We start from the raw sequence: 20,537 nt of genomic DNA, 5'->3' as shown, positions 1-20,537 counted from the left end.
AAAAATCATTCTCAAACTATAACAAGTGAGAGTCAGCAACCACTATTACACGTACTTACGCATATTTTTTTGCTCAAACAACCTGAAATTAGAAGTATATTTGTTCAATTTGCTTATTCATTATCTTACCTCCGGAGATATAACTATTTAAGTCTATTGCATATTGAAAGGTCAAAAGAACTTTAAATTCAATTTAAAACTAAAATAAAATGTACCATAGACTATAAGGGAATAAGAAAATCACAATCGAAAAAAAATTAGTGTAACTTGAGTTGCATAAAAATACGGAATTTTGTTCCGTCTAAGAACACATATGTTTGTTGTTTACAAATAAACTATTAGTCATCCCAAAGTAATCTTGGAGTAATTGGGTCCTTTTCTTTCCTATTTTTGCCGTTACCGAATTTTCAAACAAAAGCTCAAAAAGTGGTATTAAATGTCTGCCTAATGCACGTTGCGTGTCTGCTCATTGAATCAAGGTTTCTACTAGCATCTTGCCAACGCCCAATTTTATCAATTAACTACTTTATCAATAGCGTTATGGATAATTTATTGTAAGTTTTTTATAACTAAACCATCCACTTTACATATAATTTAACGCACTTTACCATAGAACCAGTCAAGTTTCTAAGCTCATCAAACAGCTTAATGAAGCTGAGAGAAAAGCCAAACTCTTGCAGGGTGAAATCCAAGATATTCGCATTCAAATAGCAACTTTAACAGAGTCTGCTGCTGGAATACTTGGAGGAGCTGTGATTAGGTAAACAAGGTAATGTATCTAAGAGAGCATTGTTCAGAGTTTATTTTCTGTGCAGCAACACCACTAATCATTTTAACATAGCCAAAGCAGACTGCAGCTTTAAAAGAGATCTTGAGCTGACAGATTTAAGAAGCGAATATCAGGCAAAGAAGGCCAGGGGAGATTTACCCACGGAAAATGGTTATGTGGTCGTATATACAGATGGAGCTTGTGAGAACAATGGAAAGCCCAATGCTCGTGCTGGAATTGGAGTGTGGTTCAATGATGGACATCCTCTGTGAGATTTATTGAATTCTCTAAAGTGCTTTTAACATATACTTTTAAAGGAATATTTCAGCACCTGTTGTTGGGAGAGCAACCAACAACACTGCAGAAATCCAAGCGCCTACAAAAGCACTGCATGTGCTCAAAGAAGAAGGTACACAATCATATGAAATAATTATAATATAAACATATATAAAATTGAAACTGTTTGGAAATAGGTTTTAAACGAGTGAAGATATTGACAGACTCTCAGTTTACAATTAACTGTATAACCATGTGGATAAAAAAATGGAGAAAGAACCAGTGGAAGCTTACAGGGGGGGGCCCAGTCAAAAACAAGGAGGACTTGGTTAAACTGGATGCTATTTGTGCGCAATTTGAACATATAAAATGGGTCAGTTTGGAGGAGTTAAAAAGAAGATTTAGGCAAGATGTTTCTTAAAAATTAAACAGGTTTTTGTAGGAATATTGTGCAGGACATAGAGGCATAAAAGGCAATGAAGAGGCTGATAAATTGGCCAGGCAAGGGGCCTTACAGTACCAACCATAAAAATAAGTGACATTGCTAAGATTAAAGTTACCGAAATATTGTTTTTGACTATTTGTAAACAATAAATGAATTGTAAATGATGAAGAATGTTAAACAAAAAATATTGGTTCTTGACAAAATGGTAGCAGCGTATTTTTCCTACATTCAATTTGGTTGATTTAGGAAAAGGTTGATATTCTTGATAAATATGACAATATATTGATAATATAATTTGCATAAAATATATTCAAGCGGCATTGGAAGATCATTATTTTGCAATCACTTATAGTCTTTAACTGAAGATTTTTTTAAGAATCAAAGGAAACAAAACACGTGTATAATACGGAGTAGTCAGTCATAACAGTCTTTTATTATAATATGTAACACCTTAAGTAAAAACGTGCCTCTATATGACTGCTAAAATAAAATAGAATCGATCGGCAATTAGCAAATTGACGTAAAAAAATACGTAAAAAAATTAATACATGTTTGATATTTCAAGGTATAGTTGCCTTAACACCTCTCTCATGGAGGTAACAAATAACCATAATTCTGACATGGAGGAAGGGACCTATACTATTTACATAAGCTCGGGCAACTCTCCACATACGTCCTTCTCTTGACGAGCAACTGACGTCTAAACACTGCACAAAGACACAAAAAAAACTTTAAATCAAAAGGCAATCGTCACTCGGTGTAACGGCCTAAAACCATGCTCCTAAGCAGCGGGCCAACTTCCCTGGGATCCTGAAGCACTTCCAGTAGCATCTTCTCCACATTTCGGGTGATTGAAATTTTCTGATAGTCCTTGAGGGGATATTCCAGGCTAGTAGGACCACCCTACAAGCAGATTTCTCACAAACTTGCCCATACAAACCTCAAACCCAATTTACCTTGTACCAAAAATTAACTGAAACTGTGGGACCGCCCCGCATTAGTGACTCCACATGGTGCCACCAATAAATAGGAATGTATAACACATCTCCTGGTTCCACTACAGTTTCGCAACCTTTGACTTCTTTGAACTTGGGAAAACGTATGTGGTCAGGCCTATCAAAATCTACCTATAATTATTGTTGTATGTAAAATACATGGGTAGAAGAGAATAGTTTTTGACCATACCATGCTTTGTCTGTCATGTGGATGATGCACTGGGTGGGGGTACAAACATTCAAAATCCCTGGGAGGAAAGAGAATGCATCTCTTGTACCCATGGACTTGACCAAAGAAATTTTGCTGTTCGTCATAATGGCAAGGAGTCACATTACCTTCCTAATTATGGCCTTGTGTCATTAGTAGGAAGAAATGTTAGTTAAATTTTATGAGTACCTGGGAAATAAGCAGCAAATTTGATGTTAAAGGCCCCCAATTATGTTTATTGTGCTTTTTAGTTATATACTCCCAGTCGAATTCTACAAAATCCCTTACTAAACAAGGCCCAACTGTATTATTCAAAGGCTGCTGAAGATAGAGTCTAAAACACTTGTCACTATCAAAATCATCTGTGGCATCATTTCACAGCTCCATAACATACCTGTCATTGCCTGGCTTCCACTCTCTCAACTTTTTCATAAACTCTACAATTTTCATTCTTGTTTTCCTAGTAGGGGGGATGAATTCAATTCCATTAGTATTAGATCTGGTTAGCATCTTTGCTTCATCAAAATACCTGCATGGAATTCTTATTGAGAGTGATGATCAGTAAATATACATTCCCTTACTTAAACTTGTGGTTTTTAGATAAAAACACTGTGTGTCCCGAGCAGCCTAAATTCTCCTCTAAATATTCAGGTGTCCACCTTTCTTTGGCAGATTTGATTACATTGGAATCAGTTATTACTACGGGTTTCTATGTAAAATAAATATAGCTATAACTTCCTTTATATTCCAAAGGAAAGTACATACATAACAGTAAAGAGGTTTTGGTATATAAAGTAATAGGGGATGAAGGTCTGGGGGTTTGCTAACTCACGTTCTCCGCAATTAAATCGTCAATTTTGGGGTCTTTGTAATGCAGTCTTGGTATCTGTTCCAAATCCAAATCATAACGCCTCAACTGATCAGCGCTCCAGGGCTTTTTTTCAGTATTCTCCTGTTCACCCATTGCTTGAAAAAATCTCTATTTAGGACTGGGATTATTGTTCTGAAGAGGATTGAAGCAGGGTTTGAAAATTAATTAGAAAAACGCAAAAAACGCTAGAAAATAGTAAAAATCGTGTTTGTTTTGCTTCCCTGTAGGTGACATTTGTCCATGCGGAAAATGTCAACGGCCAAACAATTTTGCTAATGTTGCCGCAATGTACACAACATTAGCAAGAGGACGTCTTCACCAGTGAGGATATATTCTTAGATATCCAAAATAACTCGCATATTATAACTTTAGAAAACGTTACGGTCAAGACCCAATATAGAAATTATATTTCCAAAGAAATGAAATCTGAATAAAGAACGTGAATTAAAAGAAATCAAAGGGTATAACCCTTTTTTAGGAATAAATTGCACAAGCCGGCAATGCAGCTTAATTGTCTACGGCTATCTCTCTCTAATTTAAAGAAGTTGAATGATCTTTATTCTTCCTCACCACGCGACGTCACGTTCCAAACGGCACGTAGTCAAGGGAGACTTTCTTTTCCATTTCTAATGCACGTATTTAACTAATTTGTACGTATTAGGATAATAGCACATATATTGTGTGATATTTATGAATATCTGACGCCACTACTTCATAATGTAATTAAATAATCCATTACTATTTAAAATATTTAAATTACGAAAAATTAATATTAATAAGCTGTTCAAAACATATTACATTTCTTTTCGTTCAAGAGATTGAATGCATATAAGCGAGAAAGGAATATAATCCTTTTGTGATGCTTCTGATTGGCGGTTAGGCCGACATATGTCATCTGCGGAAATGACCGATGTCAGAAATTGTAAACATGGCTGGCAGCTCAAAATTCGCAAAAGTTCTAGTTGAATAAATTAGTCAAATAATTGCAATTTATAATCAACTCCGTTATCTTTTATTGCGGGCAATTTTCGCCATTACTGCCATGTTCCAAGATGTTTTAACCACATTGAAAAATCCGCTTTTACCGAGGCCTTTACGGGACGTTATCCTGAAGTAAAAGAAACTAGTTCATAATGACGGAATTGATTATTTCTCGTGGAGACACTTTCCCGAGGGCCCTGCTAGACACCTACCGGTCCAGCAAAAACGGCGACTTTTACTCCGACTTAAGTTCAAGCAAGAGTGATGAACTGGTGCTGCAGAATCCAGGGGACATTCCTCTACCAGAGGAGATCCATCACGGACATTCGGAGAACCTGTTGGATTCTGGATGCTTATCCCCCACACAGGAGGACTTTTTAGATAAACCAGATCTGTTGTTCCCAAAATATAGAAACAAAAGAGCTTCAGTCTATGCACGGATTGACCCTGAAGACAGCATAAGGGATATAGTTAGCGAGAATGATTTTTATAAGTTTGTACTATTCAAGAAGCATTATGAAAAGTACCTACATCTTTCTCAGAAGTATGAGGAGGCCCGAAACATTGCCTACTACTTAGAAGAGAAGTATCATGAGGTTAAGACTGAGAGGGATGATCTTATACAGCAGAGGGAGGAAATTGCTAAGAGACTTGAGTCCAATGAGTGCCTGCTCAGGGAGAAGGAGGATGATATATTTCTGAATTTAGAGCGGGTGATTTATCTGGAAGAACAATGTGACAAGGTGAAAATTATTAATATTCTTTCCTTTCTTTTTATATCTGTGGTCTACTTTAATTTGAAGTGTTCATTCATTATTATTCATATCTACATATCTATGCTAATTTTGAAATAATGAATTGCTTGATTTCTTTTCTTTTTGAGACAGTTAAGGGCAGAGAAGGAGAAATTACTTGAACACAAAGCCCTTATTGTAAAAGAGCGGGATGAGACATTAAGACTTCTTCAAGAGCAGGCCAAGGAGTCTGAGTACAATAGACGAAGGCTTGAAAGAGCTAGGCAAGAAGTGGTGCATCATTTGACTAAAATTAAGAATGAAAAAGAGCATCTAGAACGTGAGGTAAGCATTATTAATATTAGTTAGTAAAGACCTTGATGATGAAGATTATTATTATAAACTGGTTATAAAGATGTTTGTGTGAGAAAGAATATACATATATCTGATTTATTTATAATTCTTTGTTCACATGTTTCTTTTTTACAGGTATTAATTCCCCTAATTGTGCAAAAATGTTAAAAATTGGGCATAATTAAGAATTGAACAATTGTGGCAAAGGATGCTTTTCCTATTCATAACAAGAATTTGGTGGTTACCACACTAATTAAAGTGTTCTCAACTAATTAGTTCCTGCAATTAGTACCACTTTCTGTTTTGCCCATTAAAGCCGTTTCCTTTACCTTAATTTGGTTGGTTCAAAAGCTCAACAGAAAATTCGTTTTTTGGTCAAGTCCCACCAAAAACCCTCCCTATTATGATTATTATAATGTGTAAACACAACTCTCCCATTTCAGAATGACAAATTAAAAGAAGAACTTGAAGCCGAGCGTAAAGGAATGGTGCGTTATGTGTCTCAAATCCAAAGAAGCCGGACGGATGTCCCTGACCTAGCAGAGCGAAGGGTGGCGATGCTGAAATCACCTGAATATCCAGGATCTACTTTGGCTTCACAATTCCAGAAGGCTGTTGAACATTTAGCGAACTGCAAGCAGAAAAAGTGCTCTGTTTGCGCATATGCCAAGGCGTCGTATAAGAGAATTTCACCCAGTCGCCACAAGTATGAGTTAGATTAATATAAGGATGTGTGATTAATTGTATTCTTGCAGTCGCAAACTATTTGGCTGTCTCCAGACGCCTTTCTTGGAAATGCGCAATATGATCAAACCCCCCAGGTCGCCGCTGCATCGAGGGGAAGGGGAGAGTTTATCCGAGTGGTTTTGCCCTATTGACAATTCCCCCCCTTCAACTTCAACGGGTAACCTCCTGTTTAGTCTCAATAATAGATAATTTAAAGCTACTTTGACGTCAGCAGGAGGATATGTGCAGAGCGAATGTTCCTCTCTGAGCCTTCCTTTTGCCGAACTTTCAATTTCATACATGGACGATGTTTCGGACACTTCTTCGGAGTATCTTCGCGACCACAAGGATGAGGATGGCTTCAGTCAAGATCATAGAAACAGCTATAGGGGTGAGTTTAGGAGGGCTATTGTAGCGTAGTTTTAACATACTGGTGAATCAGGCTTTGGCAGTGATTCGGGATTCTCTTCGGATGTCTGTGGGGAATATAAGAGCAATGCGACGACTCCCAAGGAAGAAAAGTTTGGTCATCGGGCCATTTTGGATGAGACAGATTGCGCCAAGCTGACGCGCACCAAGTGGACCGCCTCGTTCCGGAAAATCATTCGCAGAATTAAGAAGTAGTTGCACTGATACATATATTTTTTTTTGATAATTTTATTGTGGTGTGTATTGAGCCACCCTGTAGGTTAATGATTATTTATTGGATGGACTGAGAGAAGGAGAACACACGACTCTCGAATCTCTCGCTCTGATATGTTAGTTGTGCCACGGCTCTTGTTGAGTCTGTCTTACCTTGAAACTACTTAAGTAATGTACTTATTTAAATAAGAGAGTATTCGCTAACAGGAATTGCCAATTATACTCGCAACTGAATGTTGTATTTTGTAGGTTCTCCATTGAAATAGATGGGAATATTCCCTTTAAGTAATTGAACTGTTAAATACGTGTTGATGTTAGATACAATTTCTTTGGTATTACTAAATACTAACAAGGTATTTACTGTAGGTTGTAGGGCGATAGTATTATTAATGAACAATGGGGAACTTTGAAGTTTTTAATCCATTTAAGCCTTTACATTCCATATTTTATAGTTATAAGTCGTTGTTAACATTTTATAGAGACGTTTTCGTAGTATTTAATAATTATAATAAAGACGTTTGTTTGATTTCCCATTTTGGACCTTTTAAATGTCCCGCAAAATAACACTTGGTCTTATTCTACGATAATAAGTAAAAGAGCGGTTCTGTTTGGTATCAAGAGATGGCGCCCCCACTGTTTGTACACTGTTCTCTTAAGTTCTATCGAATTCCACCCAGTAAATAAGGACAATAAGTGGCGTGACGTCATTCGAGTTTGAACCAATAACGTCTGTCAACAATGACAATCGACAATTCGTGATTTAATTTTTTGCGTTATTTGTAACGTGAGTAAAAAAATCACCCTTTTCCTCGATTTTACTCGATTATAATGTCTAAAATATCCCCTTCTTTGAGCAACGTTATAAAGTAGACAGTGTCCTCCACACGAACCAATAAAACTCAATTCTCAAGATGGTAATAAGCTCCAGCAGTAGACAATTGTTTAAATCCGGCAAAGGCATGCGATTTTCCAAAAAGTTTTCCTTGGGTCTCTGCGTCAATAACTTGGCCAGTTGCAACACTGCTCCTTTCGTGGGCTCACCTTCTTTCAACCCCAAAAAACTATCGCCAAGACTCGGGTTATTATGCAGTTGTAGAGACTTGCACTTCTCAAAAGAAACCACTCGATCTGTGCTCACCAAATTGTCTCCACAGGAGGTAAGGGGATGTCTTTGAACGGTCTGTATCTCAAAAATCAGTATGTTTCTTAGGTGGACAGTATATTACGAGCTAATGAGTATACTCATGAGTTTATGGGAGAAAATTCAGTGAAATCTTATGACTCAAATCAATTGCCATCCAACAACCCTATTGAGGATACTCGATCTGAGGCTTCATGCCTTTTGACCAAAGGTAATTATATGTTCTAACTCAGTTCAAGTGTCTGCTTCATTATTACATTTGATGAAACATGTTAGACAGAAACAGATAACTGTCCCTAGTCATATTTTTGCCATGAAGTGGGGGCCCAAATTGGCTTTAAATTTATCATGATTGTTTATGGTATAGGTTTCCTGGTTGGGGTATTCGATGGGCATGGTGGTGGTGCATGTGCCCAGGTAGTAGCCAAACGTCTCTTCAATTATATAATGGCCTGCCTCCTACCTCAAGACAGCCTTATGCAATACATCTCGTCCCTCCCACCAAATCAATATGCAAAACCACCAGATTTAATAGAAACTTTCAATGATAAAGTGCAGTTTGTTGAGGATGTTAGGGGAATCTATGAGTGCAGTTTCATTGACTTTTTAAGGGAACTGGCTAAGGTACCATTACTGTATTATCATGTTTTTGGTGTTATTGAAATTAAAAAAGTTGTAGGAGGAACCCAAACAGAACTTTGACATGAGTAAGGCCATTGAGAGAGCTTTTTTGCGATTGGATGAGGATCTAAGCAAAGAAGCCATGCCCAAGGATGATAAATTAAATATGAAGACTTTGACCGTTGCGCTAAGTGGCGCTGTCAGCTGCATCACGCACATAGATGGTGCCCATCTTCATGTAGCCAATGTAGGAGATTGCTGCGCTGTGTTAGGTTAAACCCCATAGGTCTTTAATTGTAGAGTCGAAATAATGAAATTATTGTAGGGTCTTTGTCTGAGACCAACACATGGGTGGCAAAGAAATTGACGGAAGAACACAATACATACAACCAAGCGGAACTGGAGCGGATCTATGCTGCTCATCCCGCCCAAGAAAAGCAAACTGTGATCAAAATGGATAGGTTATTAGGTCAATTAGCGCCCTTAAGGGCGATGGGCGATTTTAGATTTAAGTGGGACAAAAAAATAATGTCGGAACTAGTGGTCAAAAATTTTGGGGAACAAATGGTGCCGCCCAACTACCACACGCCCCCCTATCTCAGCACCCAGCCTGATGTCACCCATTATAAACTGACTGCTAGAGACAAGTTCCTGATTATCGCTTCAGATGGGTTATGGGATTGTCTCACTCCCTTACAAGTACTTTTCTATTGTTGTAAAGAAACTTAGTCCAAAGTGTAATTCTTTTTTAGGCGGTAAGACTGGTTGGAGAGCACATGAAAGGGAAAGTGACTTTGAGTCCGCTGAAGCTACCTCGGAAGAACATGACGCTAAGTGAGATCAATGATATGTTGTTACAAAGGAAGGAGGGCTTAAAAATTAAGCCGAGAGATTCAAATGCGGCTACACACATCATCCGACACGCGCTAGGCGGCACGGAGTATGGCATCGACCACACGAAAATCGCCCAGTTGCTGACGCTACCTGAGGATGTTGTACGCGTGTTTAGAGACGACATTACAGTTACCATAGTGTATTTCGATACGGAATTCCTGAGACACTGTCCGGCGTAGCGGGCAAGGATTTGTATAAATTATGTTTTAATATAATTTATTTCGAGCGTTATGTCTATCTATTTTTTTAAGCTTTGGTGCAGAAAAAGCGCTAGATTACTGCTACAGCAGTAAACTATCAATGCTTTAATTGCATTTCCAAAGCACTCTTGTATAGCGACCTACACTGGAATAATGGTATTGGGGAACAATGGAAACCATTAGATATTTTCTCATTTTATCTATTAGTCTAAACTCCTGAACAGAATTAACGCACCGCTAAAAATATGTTAGGACTCTGATGCTAAATAAATTATGAACCCGTTATCCGATTTTAGTGACTTATGTTTAATCGTAGGAGTTTCCTTTTGGAACCACATCATTTATTTAAATTTTTGGCAAGTTCACTATTGCCATTGTCAACGTACTACATGCGCGTGCTACACCGAATATCAGTAAAATCTTTCACGCCCAATTCTTTGAACCAAGATCAACAAACAATAAGGAGAATACTGTAGACCCATGAGACTACATGTAACAAATTTGCCTGCAAACAGCATGTAGGTGTTTAGTATACTTGCCAAAGTTGTACAGATAATAATTCAGGTTAATAATACAATTTTTGTCAAGAACAATACACTAATATAAGTTCCTTATAAATTAAACAATAGTTAGTGTTAATAATTACTTAAATACCAATTTTAATATTTAAGGCGTAAAATTACATTACAATCTAATAACCCCATAAGGTAAATGCAGTGCCTCACTTAATTGCTATGTTTAAAAAGACCTTTTATATCTGGACCGAATGGTGAACGACATTTTAAGCTTGTTTGTTATAAATTTTACAAAACGAGTTGATTTACATTTAAAAAAGCTACGCTAATTTTGCTTAGATGTCCATAACTCATCAGATATTAAACTGAACCAAAAATTTTTTTTTCGACGCTACAATAATCCACAAAGGGCTCCAAAATTGTGGAAAAAATGTTTGGTTGGCCCTATGTGCAACAATCATAAGCCTTCGCTGAAGCTGCGAGGATATGATGTGATGTGATTTATAAAAAATAGCCCTAAAATTAAATTGAAAAAATATCATAATCGGACTATCGGTTTAGAATCTAGTTAGCGTTAAAACTGAAGGACATTTTTAGTGACGCCTTAATTTTGTTCAGGAATACATTTGAAAGAAAAAAGAACAATTAGGAATTACAAAAGTATAATAGAACAATGCTACACATAGACTCCTCTTGCACATAAATAAAAACTTACAATCTAACAATATGTACACGAAAACCTTGATTTTGGAACCGAAAAAATGTACCGTATTTACAAAAGTAATACTGCACTTGGGAAATTGACGAAATGTCTGTCTAAGCTGACCCAAACATTGCAATTATTTACCTAAAACTTTTGGACAATGTGTTTCTAGAGGTTTCGGAATCAAATTAGGGGAAGAAATTGGCCCGTTCATCCAGTGTCAGTGGTCGTGTCGTCAGAACTGGTTTTCGAACTCTCTTCACCTTGATTTAAAAAAAAAAAACAAGAATTAAAACCACATTTTTACTGGGACAGCTAAACATGCTCTCTCTCGATTGAGTTTCTCTCTACAGCCATGCGAATCTAAAACACTAACAAAAGAGGCCAAAGTACTCAGATACAACACTACTCCTCTCTACTTTCAATTAATTGAATTCCTTGGAAGAGAATTGAAGACACCGATATTTCACCAAAACTACTTCCCCGCAAGCAAGATACACACCTAGAAAAAAGCCGGATCGTTATTTTCTCATCTACTTTCTTGCTCGACCGGCGCTGGAAAAAAAGATTTTCGTAAAAACATAATTCATATCTCATTTTTGGTCTTCAGTCAAGAAATTTTGATGTTAGGTATTCTTATAGAGCGACTCCTATACAAGATAAACTAGTCATGAATGGGATACACGCTAAAGCCGATCCGAAAAACTGATGATAATACTGGCCAACTGCGAGTTTCCCACTTTAATATCATTGTCCCATACTCACTTTTCTCTTTAACGTCCTCCTTTGGCTTCTCCTCAACGTCTTTGGTCTCCGCATTCTTCTCTAAACGGGGTCTCTTCCTACCCTTGTAGCTCCTATTGTCCCTTCTCCCGCCTTCCCCTTCATCTTCACTGTCTGAAAACTCATTTTCAGGTACAATCCTCTTGTCCACGTCTTTCTGATGTAGTCTTTCGTCCTTGTCCACCTTATCCTCGTTGTCGCTCTCATCGTTGATGGCGTCTTCAGGAATGGCCTGCACTTGGACGCCAGGTGCATGAGGCAACATCCTCAAATTCTCAAACAGCCTTGTTTTGATTTTCTCTAGGTACTCGGGCGTGTTCTGGTTGGCCATGTTGCTTGGGCTGATGTGCAGCTTGAAATCTGGGCCAAAGTACTCAAAATAATCGTTGTATGGCAGTTCATTGGCAATTTCTACACCCAGGGCTACTGAGGTTTCGAAGGTCCAAGCTCTGGAGACGTTTCTAATAGTGTATCCTCCACCACCAACCTTAATAATAAAATATATGAACATTTTTATTTCCTAAAATTAATTAATTAAATACCATCATAAAAGGAAGATTATACTTCTTGACGAATTCCACACATTTCCCATGTCCTTTAACAGTCAAATTAAAACATCCCAGGCGATCCCCAGTTAACGAGTCAGCCCCACATTGGAGTACCTTTAACAGAATTTTAAGATTTGTAAGCCTTGATTTTTTGTAGCTATCTTACCACAGCACTAGGCTGGAAAGTCTCCATAACCTTGCTGATAATAGGCACAAAAATGCTTTCATAAGCTTCATCATCCATGCCATCCCTCAAAGGAATGTTTACTGCATAATACTTGCCTTTGCCAGCCCCAATATCCCTTAAATCTCCAGTACCTAAAAATCCTGATTATTCCAAGAAAAACTAATAGAAACTGTAACAAACCAGGGAAATATTCCCCATATTTATGGAAAGACACAGTCATGACCCTATCAGTGGTGTAAAATGCCTCTTCCACCCCATCTCCATGATGCACATCAATATCAATGTAAAGCACCCGTTGATGATACTTGAGCAGTTCCAAAATCCCCAAGACAATGTCGTTAACATAACAAAACCCAGATGCTTCAGATTTTTTGGCATGATGTAGGCCTCCGCCCCAATTAATACATATTTCTGAGGCTTGTTTGTTGAGCTTAACAGCTGCAGCTACTGAGCCCCCTGCAGAAAGCTGGCAGAATTCATACAAGCCATCAAACACAGGGCAATCTTCCCCGACGTTGAAACGCTGCATTTGTTTGTTGTATTCTGCCATATTGTCAGGCCTAATTGACCTCAAGAACCTTATGTAGTCGTCGGAGTGGAACTTTGTCATTTCCTCGGCAGTAGCTTTATGAGGCCTCTGTTTAAAGATTGTTAATTACTGGATTGTTGAAATAAAATAATAAAAACTTTTACATAAATTTCCATTTTGCGGTAAAGACCGTAGTTTAGGAGCAAATTATGGGTCATGCGAATTCTGTGGGGCTTCATAGGGTGCCCTTGTCCATAGTAGTAATTTCCTATATCGCCTGCAAATTTAAAAAACTTTCAGTAGACTCACGAAAAATGGTGGAATGGCCATCGTTTGTAGCATCATCCTTTCCCCGCAACCAATCCGATTCGGAGAAAACGATGGCATTGTGCCAGTCGACTGTGTTTGTCCGCCATTATGGTTTCGAAAACCGTAATTCATCACGTATTAGCAAAAACGCGGGATTTGCGGGTTGCGGGGGTTGAAAAGAGTACCAGGGCTACATTTTTTATTAAAGTAACTAATAGGCTATGAAACTACGACCATTTTAGGGGGTCAAAATACCTTAAACAGTGATTACTTACTATCGTAATAATAGCACACTCGTTTGCGGCTATGAGGTTGTGTAGCCATTTTCGCGAAAAATTAACACTAAAAACGGCTTAAAACACGCTAATTTAAACAATCAAAATCTTTCTGAGGTTATTCACTGTACTACACTCGTCCTACACGAGACGGAACAAAATGGAAGTGAAGATTTTTGGGGGTGGGGGTGCATTTGGCTGCCGCGTGGAGGGGGATGTTACGGAAAGTTTAAGGGAAATATCCGATAAAACATGTGTTTTCTTTAATTAGAGAGCGTGTTAATAGCTGTTTAAGAATAACAATAACTGAAAATATCAAACAATTTTAATGAAAAGAGAAAAATTTAATAAACTGAAAATAACTAAAGAAATGCAGGCAGCCCACTTTACACGTGCGTGTCTGCGGTTGCCATAAATAGTACGACATTGCCAGTTTTATTCAGAAACATCCCTACTAGCTAACGAGAATGCTGCATTTTGGTTTAAGAAGTGTTTTAAGACTTACCAAATAGAAGCTTTAAAGTAGAAGATACGACTTTACTTATATTCGTCAAAATATTCTATTATTTTTATGTATAAATTAGTTTTTTTGAATAATGAATATTTTTCTATACTTAAATTTCTGAACTTTTAAGCAATGCGGCAATACTGTGAAGCTGGTGTCTAAACTCATAACCTCACATAAATATTTTGTTTTGCCGCTTAAAGAGCAAATATTTTTGTTGATAATTTGAACGTTTTGATACTTTCATTGGAGAATTATGTCCCAAAAAAGCATCACGTAAGTGAAACTGTACATTCAACTAAATTCTCCAACAAAATCGGTTCTTCACAGCTCATTTTTCAAGCCCAAAACTACTCTTGACAACTGCAGCCCCAATGCTGAGAATGGGTATGTAGTTTGCTAGTAAACATGCAAAATATCCGTAGGTTCATATCAATAGTTAGATTCTCTTCTGAAATTCATTTCTTGCGGGTCAATATTTCTTCAAATAGTCCTTGTCATAATAACAGTAACATTGTGTTTAAAAAATATCTATACAGTTCACTGAAGCGAGAGAAAAGATCCCGGCAACAATCCAGTAGTGAGGATGAAGTTGCAGAAGCGTAAGTTCAATTGAATATAGCGTATAAGTTCTAATGGTATGCATTTATCCTAGGACGAAAAAGAGCAAGAAATCTTCAGAGAAAGGTACAGTTTGTACTTATCTGTAACATGCACATTTACAAGGTTTGATGTTGTAGTAGCACTATTAAAGTCTCCTAAAATTGAAGGTAAGTCTCCTATAAAGACAGAAATTAGTGAGGTGTGCTCAAAGAGGAGGTCTCGACGTATATCTAGCAGTGAGGATGAAAGCAAAGAGGTGTAAGTTTACTTTCTTTTTGGGACTGCCCTAATGCATTATATAATACTCTAATAATTAATATTATCTCATGTTTCAGCCCAAGGATTTTCCAAACATCTGTTAAAAATGATAAAGAAGAAAAACCTGCTAAAGCAGAAGAAAATGCATCACCAATTAAACCTCTAAAATCTGAAAATAATGAAAATGAAGCTGTATTAGAAGAGAGACATAATGAGACTGAAAAGAAAGTTATTTTTGGTATGTTAAATGTCTGTATTAATTTTTCTGTTTCAAGCTTAAATGTTTAAAGGAAAGTCTTCAGAAGGCAATGGGCAGAAACACAACTATAACCCAAGATCCTCTAAGTACCACCCAATAAAAGATGCCACTTGGAAGAGGAGTGAAAAGTGAGTTTTATAAGTTCAATAATTCCAGAAATTTCTACTTTTTAAACTTCTATAGAGTACCATACAGTGCCTTGGCAAGCACCTTGGAAATCATAGAAGAAGTTTCAGCAAGGCTAAAAATGATTGAAATTTTGAGCAACTTTTTTCGATCAGTCATTGTTCTGACCCCTGAAGATCTACTCCCCAGCATCTATTTGTGTTTAAACAAAATAGCTCCAGCTTACAAAGGTCTATTAATCAATTTTTGTATTTTTAATACATTTTATGCTTGTCAGGAATTGAACTGGGGGTGGCAGAAACAAGTCTCATGAAAGCCATTGCACAGTCCACTGGAAGAACTGTGAATCAAATTAAAAGTGATGCACAGCAAAGTGGTGACTTAGGAATTGTCGCTGAGCAATCCAAATCCAACCAGAGAATGATTTTTAAGCCTGCCAGATTGACTGTTAAAGGGGTTTTTGATAAGCTTAAGGAAATTGCTCAGATGACTGGACATGCTGTAAATTTCTTCTTCATGCTTTAATTTTTTTTAGGTAAAAAAGTTCTTTTTAGTCCCAAACGAAAAAAGTGGAAAAAATCCAATCGATGTTTGTCGCCTGTCAAGGGTCCGAAGCTCGTTTCCTCATCCGTTCCCTCCATGGAAAGCTACGCATCGGATTAGCCGAGCAATCAGCGCTTCAAGCTCTTGCTTTGGCTTGCACCATGACTCCTCCTAATCAGAACTATCCTCCTGAGGAGTTGGATGCGTTTAAAGGTCGATCTACAGAAGGTTTCAAAGCTGACGTTGACCGAACGACATTGATATTAAAGACCGCCTATTGGTCAGTTCCAAGTTATTATGAAAATCTCAATTTGATAGACAATTTGCAGTGAATGTCCCAATTATGACATGATTATTCCGGTGCTGTTGGAAGGAGGATTTGACATGTTGCCAGAGAAGTGCAAGCTGACGCCTGGAATTCCTTTGAAACCGATGCTGGCGCATCCCACAAAAGGTGAATTTTTAAGTAGAGTTGAAGGTATAAGATTTTCGTCCGCCCCCAAAAAATATGTTATTTCCCTTGTAATCGTAGAATTTTAAGGGCACTTGGCAACGGTGTGTTAAGCCTGACAACCACTTGTTTACTTGTTATTGTGTGAATGTGTGAACTAAAAAGCAATTTATTATCACCACGTTGCCGCATCTCTTATCAATAAATCATAATACTAGGTGTTCACGAGATTTTGCAACGCTTCGAAGGCATGACCTTTACTTGCGAATGGAAATATGATGGCGAAAGGGCACAAATCCACATCCACAAAAAGGATATTTCAATATTCAGTCGCAATCAGGAGAACAATACCTCAAAATACCCGGATATCATTTCACGGCTGGATAAATGCTTGTCAGAAAACGTGGATTCGTGCATTTTGGACTGTGAAGCAGTGGCGTGGGACCGGGAAAAGCGGCAGATTTTGCCCTTCCAGATATTGAGTACCAGGAAAAGAAAGGTTATTTTTTATTAATGCAATTTACATCTGGAGATTATGGCTGATGGTGATTTAGGACGCCAATGAATCGGATATAAAAGTGCAAGTCTGCGTGTTTATGTTCGATTTACTGTATCTCAATGGAGAATCACTGGTGAGAAGACCCTTTAAAGAGCGTAGAGAGCTGCTGAAGGAGCATTTTAAGGAGCACGATGGCGAATGGCTTTTTGCCAAGTGCCTAGACACGACGAAAATGGAGGAAGTGCAGGAATTTCTGGAAGAAAGCGTTAAAGGTTTTCTTGTAAATTTCAAAAGTTTCTTTCGTGCTAATTTCCAATTATAGGAAACTGTGAGGGTCTCATGGTCAAAACTCTGGAGCAGGACGCGAGTTACGAAATAGCCAAGAGATCCCGGAAATGGCTGAAATTGAAAAAGGACTATTTAGAAGGGGTGGGGGATACAATGGATGTGGTTGTTATAGGGGGTTATTTGGGAAAGGGGAAAAGGACCGGCACTTACGGAGGGTTTTTACTGGCCTGCTATGATAAAGAGTGCGATGAGTATCAGAGCATTTGCAAAGTAAATTTGCCCTTAAAATTAATTTAGATGAACGACAATATTTTTTAGATTGGTACGGGATTTAGCGACGAAGACCTGCAAACACACACGGAATTCTTCAAAAACCAGGTTATTTCCACCCCCAAAGTCTACTACAGATATGACAGCTCCCTGGAGCCCGATCATTGGTTTGAACCCGTTCAAGTGTGGGAAATTAAATGCGCCGATTTGTCTTTATCTCCGGTGCACAGAGCAGCTTTAGGGATCGTCGACCCGGATAAGGGCATTTCCTTGAGATTTCCCAGATTCATCCGCATAAGGGAAGATAAAGGAGTAGAAGATGCCACCTCAGCCCAGCAAGTGGCTTCCATGTACTCCAACCAGGACCAAGTGAAGAACCAGCAGTCTGAGGGCGGGAGTAAGTTTGCTGATGAGGATTTTTATTAATAGTGATTTAAGTAAGTGAATATCAGTGAAAATTAAATGTTTATTCGGTAACAGTTTGTTTTATGTAGTAACATAAACAAATGCATAATGAAAATATTCGCCGTTCGGTTTTGCTCGAAGTTTTATTGCTCGTTGCAAGTTAAATTTGGTCGTAACTAGTACAGTTTGGCAGCGCCGCGTTCCATTTTCCATCAGTGAGACACTTCAACCTTTCCTCGTCCATTTTCAGCTCAAATCCGGGATTGCACGTGATTTGAAGCACATCACCCGGCTCGTAAGCGAATTTAATAGGGGCCACAGTCCCGTTTTCCGGGTTTCCCATGTACGGACATCTCGGTTTACCTTATTAAAAAAAAAATTGACATTTTCAAGGTGTTTCTAGTACTCACAAAATGGGGGAGGATGGCTCCAAAACCCCATCTCGGTGCATATAATACTGGCTTCCCCCTCAAGGAGATGAGCCCCCTTGCACGCAAACTGCACCAAACTTCCAACAGCGTAGCGCCCCCCGTCCATTCCTGGGCTCTCTGATTGGATCAAATGACCGTTGACCGGTAAAAGTGGCGGGGGACACTGCACCGCTAAAAAAAACTCAAATCATTTTAAGGCAGTTTTTAAGCTTAACCTACTCACGAACACATTTTGGGAATTTGCCACTCCAATTGCCGGACATTAGACACTCAATTGCGGGGGAACCGGTCATTTTGTAGCCCCACGCGCAACTAAATACGGCCCTGCCATCTACCGAGTTGTTGTGTTCCTCCAATTGCAGATGGGGCTCAGGTAAAGCCGCGGGGGAGTTCAATGAGGGGCATTTAATAGGGGCACATTTTGGTACCGGATATGACCATTTACCTTTAGTGGACAAAAGCGAAATTATTACCTTACGTTAATACTCGCTTGTTTATGTTAAATTCTGGTTAAAATGGTGACTATGAATTATGTTTTCAATGTGAAATTATGATTACGTAAAAACTTATTTTTTTCGTGCATTGAGACAATTACCTCACTTGGTATCTTACCGGAAGCCTGACATGTTAAATTGGGAGATCCGCTGACGTAGTATCCAACGGGGCATTGAAAAGTGGCGCTGTGCCCCAACCGAGTCCCCTCCACTCTCACGGTCAAATGTTGCCCGCTTACTTTGATAGGTTCGCACGTGATAGCTGAAATAATTTAAAATAGTTGTGCCTAAAACTGCTAAGCTTTAAGTCAAATTAGGGGACTTAAATTCCCCAATATCCGACTTACAGGCCACATGCAGAATTATACTATTGGTGGTTCCCCTAGGTGAAGCGCAGGTGAAAGTACCAGAGTCCTGGGGTTTTGCGTAATAAATTGATAAGCGATATTTCCATTCTCTATCTTCAGGGGCCATTGCCCACCCTGATAACAATCCAAAGATAAGGGAAAACTGACAAAAAGCAGATAAATCTCACCTGTGAGGTATTGCCCCAAGGGGGTAGTCCAAGTCCAGTCAGGAGATCCCGTTCTGCGCGGACAGAGACACTCGAAATGGAGAGTGGAACCTGGAAAAACTGCCAGTTCGCCCCCGGGTTCGACGCTTGCGGAACCTGAGGGGATTTTCACCAAGATGGTGGGAGGAGAGTCATCTGAAACTCCGTGAAAGGAGATTGTCGCTAACGATGGAAATGGAATACCTGTGAAATTTCTTAACAAACTGGTGGGTACGCAGCTGGGCAGCCTGGTGGTCCATTCACCATTTTGACACCTAGGACTGGTGGGGCCCACCAGCTTGTAGAGCCCCATTTCCTTGCAGCGCACCTGCAGCTGAGAACCATGTGGGAAGGCTATCCCTGGGTTCTGCAAGCAATTAAAACTCGAAAATGAACCATTTCAGCTTGCAAGACCTTACATGAATTGTTATATTCTTGAAGGTAACCAGGAGGTGTTTGCCAATATAATCTAGCTTGCAATTTTTGAACAATGGCTGGAACTTTCCATTATCTACGAAATGAAGAGAAATTTCGAGGTTTTTTTTTGTAAAAAGTAGCGAAAACAACCTTGCTCGTTAGCACACAAAGGTCCCACCCACTGTCCTCCGATGCACTTAATTTTGCACAGCCTTTTCTCCCCTAAAGGCCCGATCGACCCCGAAAACTTAACCTCTCTCACGTGGGAATACTCCTTCCTGATCTTCACCTCCCCTTTGTCGGTGTGAGTGCCATTCAGAGCGAAATGGGGCGGCAGGCAGGAGTCTGAGGTCAAATCTAAACAGCATTTACATGCGAAAACGCAATAACTGAGAGTTATGTTTACCTTCTTGCAAGTCTTTCCCTGAAGCAGCGTAAGCAGTCAGCAGCAAAATGAGACGAAAAATGTGTCCCATTGTGCGTTGATTGAAGCGGGCATGCTGGGGTTAAGCTGAGTCTAGGAAGCACCCCGTAAGAACTGCATTTTATGCAAAAATAGTGGAGAATGTGCGTTGATTTTCGCCATAAACAGCTGGGGAATTGGGGCTTTTAGTCCGGGGTTTAAAGCCAGATTTTGCACCCTTAAGGCCGTGCCAAGCGTTTCTGAGAGAGGGCTCTTCTTTAAATTTCCATTAATGAAATTTGTAGAAAATGAGGAGAGAAGTGTGT

General features: G+C 38.8%; 7 protein-coding genes across 14 annotated transcripts in view; 4 read left to right on the top strand and 3 right to left on the bottom strand.

Moving 5' to 3' along the window:
• The first annotated feature begins 403 nt into the window (after positions 1-403).
• Positions 404-1,654, top strand: rnh1 (ribonuclease H1). The gene is made up of 6 exons (XM_066394051.1): positions 404-554; positions 614-760; positions 816-1,037; positions 1,087-1,178; positions 1,243-1,418; positions 1,488-1,654. The coding sequence occupies exons 1-6, from the start codon at positions 448-450 to the stop codon at positions 1,572-1,574; spliced, it is 831 nt and encodes a 276-aa protein (XP_066250148.1). The 5' UTR covers positions 404-447; the 3' UTR covers positions 1,575-1,654.
• A 216-nt stretch (positions 1,655-1,870) lies between these two features.
• LOC136411579 (hypoxia-inducible factor 1-alpha inhibitor-like) lies at positions 1,871-3,805 on the bottom strand. Its single transcript, XM_066394211.1, has 7 exons — positions 3,526-3,805; positions 3,275-3,402; positions 3,088-3,222; positions 2,883-3,027; positions 2,676-2,825; positions 2,447-2,617; positions 1,871-2,393 (listed from the first exon to the last, which is right to left on the bottom strand). Exons 1-7 carry the CDS (start codon positions 3,655-3,657, stop codon positions 2,241-2,243), a joined length of 1,014 nt encoding a protein of 337 aa, XP_066250308.1. The 5' UTR covers positions 3,658-3,805; the 3' UTR covers positions 1,871-2,240.
• Positions 3,806-4,471: 666 nt separating this feature from the next.
• LOC136411582 (myosin-8-like) lies at positions 4,472-7,534 on the top strand. 2 transcript variants are annotated; one of them, XM_066394215.1, is made up of 6 exons: positions 4,472-5,288; positions 5,433-5,624; positions 6,077-6,339; positions 6,389-6,537; positions 6,595-6,750; positions 6,802-7,534. In XM_066394215.1, the coding sequence occupies exons 1-6, from the start codon at positions 4,698-4,700 to the stop codon at positions 6,981-6,983; spliced, it is 1,533 nt and encodes a 510-aa protein (XP_066250312.1). In that variant the 5' UTR covers positions 4,472-4,697; the 3' UTR covers positions 6,984-7,534. The 2 variants fall into 2 exon arrangements, with proteins under 2 accessions (XP_066250312.1, XP_066250311.1); XM_066394214.1 differs by having other exon boundaries at positions 6,592-6,750.
• Positions 7,535-7,754: 220 nt separating this feature from the next.
• On the top strand, positions 7,755-9,888 carry Pdp (pyruvate dehydrogenase [acetyl-transferring]-phosphatase 1-like protein, mitochondrial). The gene is made up of 6 exons (XM_066394327.1): positions 7,755-8,158; positions 8,212-8,353; positions 8,510-8,766; positions 8,822-9,035; positions 9,089-9,462; positions 9,516-9,888. The coding sequence occupies exons 1-6, from the start codon at positions 7,913-7,915 to the stop codon at positions 9,834-9,836; spliced, it is 1,554 nt and encodes a 517-aa protein (XP_066250424.1). The 5' UTR covers positions 7,755-7,912; the 3' UTR covers positions 9,837-9,888.
• Positions 9,889-10,143: 255 nt separating this feature from the next.
• The window catches only part of HDAC1 (histone deacetylase 1), a 114,231-nt gene continuing 103,837 nt past the window's right edge, over positions 10,144-20,537 (bottom strand). Inside the window, exons 1-8 of one of the 3 annotated variants that reach the window (XM_066394209.1) lie at positions 13,707-13,955; positions 13,287-13,399; positions 12,774-13,230; positions 12,573-12,724; positions 12,401-12,520; positions 11,841-12,345; positions 11,578-11,630; positions 10,146-11,338 (exon numbers count right to left, since the gene is read on the bottom strand). In XM_066394209.1, coding sequence (XP_066250306.1) covers positions 11,605-11,630; positions 11,841-12,345; positions 12,401-12,520; positions 12,573-12,724; positions 12,774-13,230; positions 13,287-13,399; positions 13,707-13,755 — 1,422 coding nt within the window. In that variant the 5' untranslated portion in view covers positions 13,756-13,955 and the 3' untranslated portion in view covers positions 10,146-11,338; positions 11,578-11,604. Of the gene's footprint in view, positions 11,339-11,577; positions 11,631-11,840; positions 12,346-12,400; positions 12,521-12,572; positions 12,725-12,773; positions 13,231-13,286; positions 13,400-13,706; positions 13,957-20,537 lie in introns of those variants that run through there. The other 2 variants (XM_066394208.1, XM_066394206.1) reach the window with 2 other exon arrangements.
• DNAlig1 (DNA ligase 1) lies at positions 14,371-18,028 on the top strand. 4 transcript variants are annotated; one of them, XM_066394203.1, is made up of 15 exons: positions 14,371-14,487; positions 14,542-14,598; positions 14,751-14,813; positions 14,867-14,898; positions 14,955-15,072; positions 15,150-15,310; positions 15,363-15,459; positions 15,515-15,687; positions 15,735-15,958; positions 16,012-16,280; positions 16,330-16,454; positions 16,670-16,950; positions 17,006-17,222; positions 17,273-17,508; positions 17,557-18,028. In XM_066394203.1, exons 1-15 carry the CDS (start codon positions 14,468-14,470, stop codon positions 17,932-17,934), a joined length of 2,451 nt encoding a protein of 816 aa, XP_066250300.1. In that variant the 5' UTR covers positions 14,371-14,467; the 3' UTR covers positions 17,935-18,028. The 4 variants fall into 4 exon arrangements, with proteins under 4 accessions (XP_066250300.1, XP_066250299.1, XP_066250298.1 ...); XM_066394202.1 differs by having other exon boundaries at positions 14,952-15,072; XM_066394201.1 differs by having other exon boundaries at positions 14,394-14,487; positions 14,542-14,813.
• Positions 17,961-20,506, bottom strand: hig (hikaru genki). Of its 2 annotated transcripts, XM_066394205.1 has the most exons (10): positions 20,215-20,506; positions 19,959-20,165; positions 19,811-19,902; positions 19,596-19,758; positions 19,374-19,547; positions 19,186-19,320; positions 18,957-19,100; positions 18,568-18,789; positions 18,324-18,515; positions 17,961-18,276 (listed from the first exon to the last, which is right to left on the bottom strand). In XM_066394205.1, exons 1-10 carry the CDS (start codon positions 20,282-20,284, stop codon positions 18,074-18,076), a joined length of 1,602 nt encoding a protein of 533 aa, XP_066250302.1. In that variant the 5' UTR covers positions 20,285-20,506; the 3' UTR covers positions 17,961-18,073. The 2 variants fall into 2 exon arrangements, with proteins under 2 accessions (XP_066250302.1, XP_066250301.1); XM_066394204.1 differs by having other exon boundaries at positions 19,374-19,758.

Source organism: Euwallacea similis, chromosome 10 (assembly GCF_039881205.1).
Source record: "Euwallacea similis isolate ESF13 chromosome 10, ESF131.1, whole genome shotgun sequence".
In the NCBI taxonomy this organism is placed as follows: Eukaryota; Metazoa; Arthropoda; class Insecta; order Coleoptera; family Curculionidae; genus Euwallacea; species Euwallacea similis.
This window is presented reverse-complemented; position numbering and strand designations above follow the sequence as displayed.

Excerpts from the sequence above, each read along its gene's own strand:
- rnh1 (XM_066394051.1), top strand. The coding sequence starts at position 448 with ATGCACGTTGCGTGTCTGCTCATTGAATCAAGGTTTCTACTAGCATCT. Across the intron at positions 1,179-1,242 it reads GCATGTGCTCAAAGAAGAAG|GTTTTAAACGAGTGAAGATA; the intron begins GTACACAATCAT and ends GTTTGGAAATAG. Across the intron at positions 1,419-1,487 it reads AATTTGAACATATAAAATGG|GAATATTGTGCAGGACATAG; the intron begins GTCAGTTTGGAG and ends AGGTTTTTGTAG.
- LOC136411579 (XM_066394211.1), bottom strand. The coding sequence starts at position 3,657 with ATGGGTGAACAGGAGAATACTGAAAAAAAGCCCTGGAGCGCTGATCAG. Across the intron at positions 3,403-3,525 it reads ACGATTTAATTGCGGAGAAC|AAACCCGTAGTAATAACTGA; the intron begins GTGAGTTAGCAA and ends TATTTTACATAG. Across the intron at positions 3,223-3,274 it reads TCTAAAAACCACAAGTTTAA|GTATTTTGATGAAGCAAAGA; the intron begins GTAAGGGAATGT and ends AATTCCATGCAG.
- LOC136411582 (XM_066394214.1), top strand. The coding sequence starts at position 4,698 with ATGACGGAATTGATTATTTCTCGTGGAGACACTTTCCCGAGGGCCCTG. Across the intron at positions 6,340-6,388 it reads ATTTCACCCAGTCGCCACAA|TCGCAAACTATTTGGCTGTC; the intron begins GTATGAGTTAGA and ends GTATTCTTGCAG. Across the intron at positions 6,751-6,801 it reads TCATAGAAACAGCTATAGGG|GCTTTGGCAGTGATTCGGGA; the intron begins GTGAGTTTAGGA and ends CTGGTGAATCAG.
- Pdp (XM_066394327.1), top strand. The coding sequence starts at position 7,913 with ATGGTAATAAGCTCCAGCAGTAGACAATTGTTTAAATCCGGCAAAGGC. Across the intron at positions 8,354-8,509 it reads TTCATGCCTTTTGACCAAAG|GTTTCCTGGTTGGGGTATTC; the intron begins GTAATTATATGT and ends TTTATGGTATAG. Across the intron at positions 9,463-9,515 it reads ATTGTCTCACTCCCTTACAA|GCGGTAAGACTGGTTGGAGA; the intron begins GTACTTTTCTAT and ends ATTCTTTTTTAG.
- DNAlig1 (XM_066394200.1), top strand. The coding sequence starts at position 14,620 with ATGCAAAATATCCGTAGGTTCATATCAATAGTTAGATTCTCTTCTGAA. Across the intron at positions 14,899-14,951 it reads CAAGAAATCTTCAGAGAAAG|TAGCACTATTAAAGTCTCCT; the intron begins GTACAGTTTGTA and ends TTGATGTTGTAG. Across the intron at positions 15,460-15,514 it reads ACTTGGAAGAGGAGTGAAAA|AGTACCATACAGTGCCTTGG; the intron begins GTGAGTTTTATA and ends AAACTTCTATAG.
- hig (XM_066394204.1), bottom strand. The coding sequence starts at position 20,284 with ATGGGACACATTTTTCGTCTCATTTTGCTGCTGACTGCTTACGCTGCT. Across the intron at positions 19,903-19,958 it reads TTTGTGTGCTAACGAGCAAG|ATAATGGAAAGTTCCAGCCA; the intron begins GTTGTTTTCGCT and ends TTCATTTCGTAG. Across the intron at positions 18,277-18,323 it reads GAGCCATCCTCCCCCATTTT|GTAAACCGAGATGTCCGTAC; the intron begins GTGAGTACTAGA and ends TTTTTTAATAAG.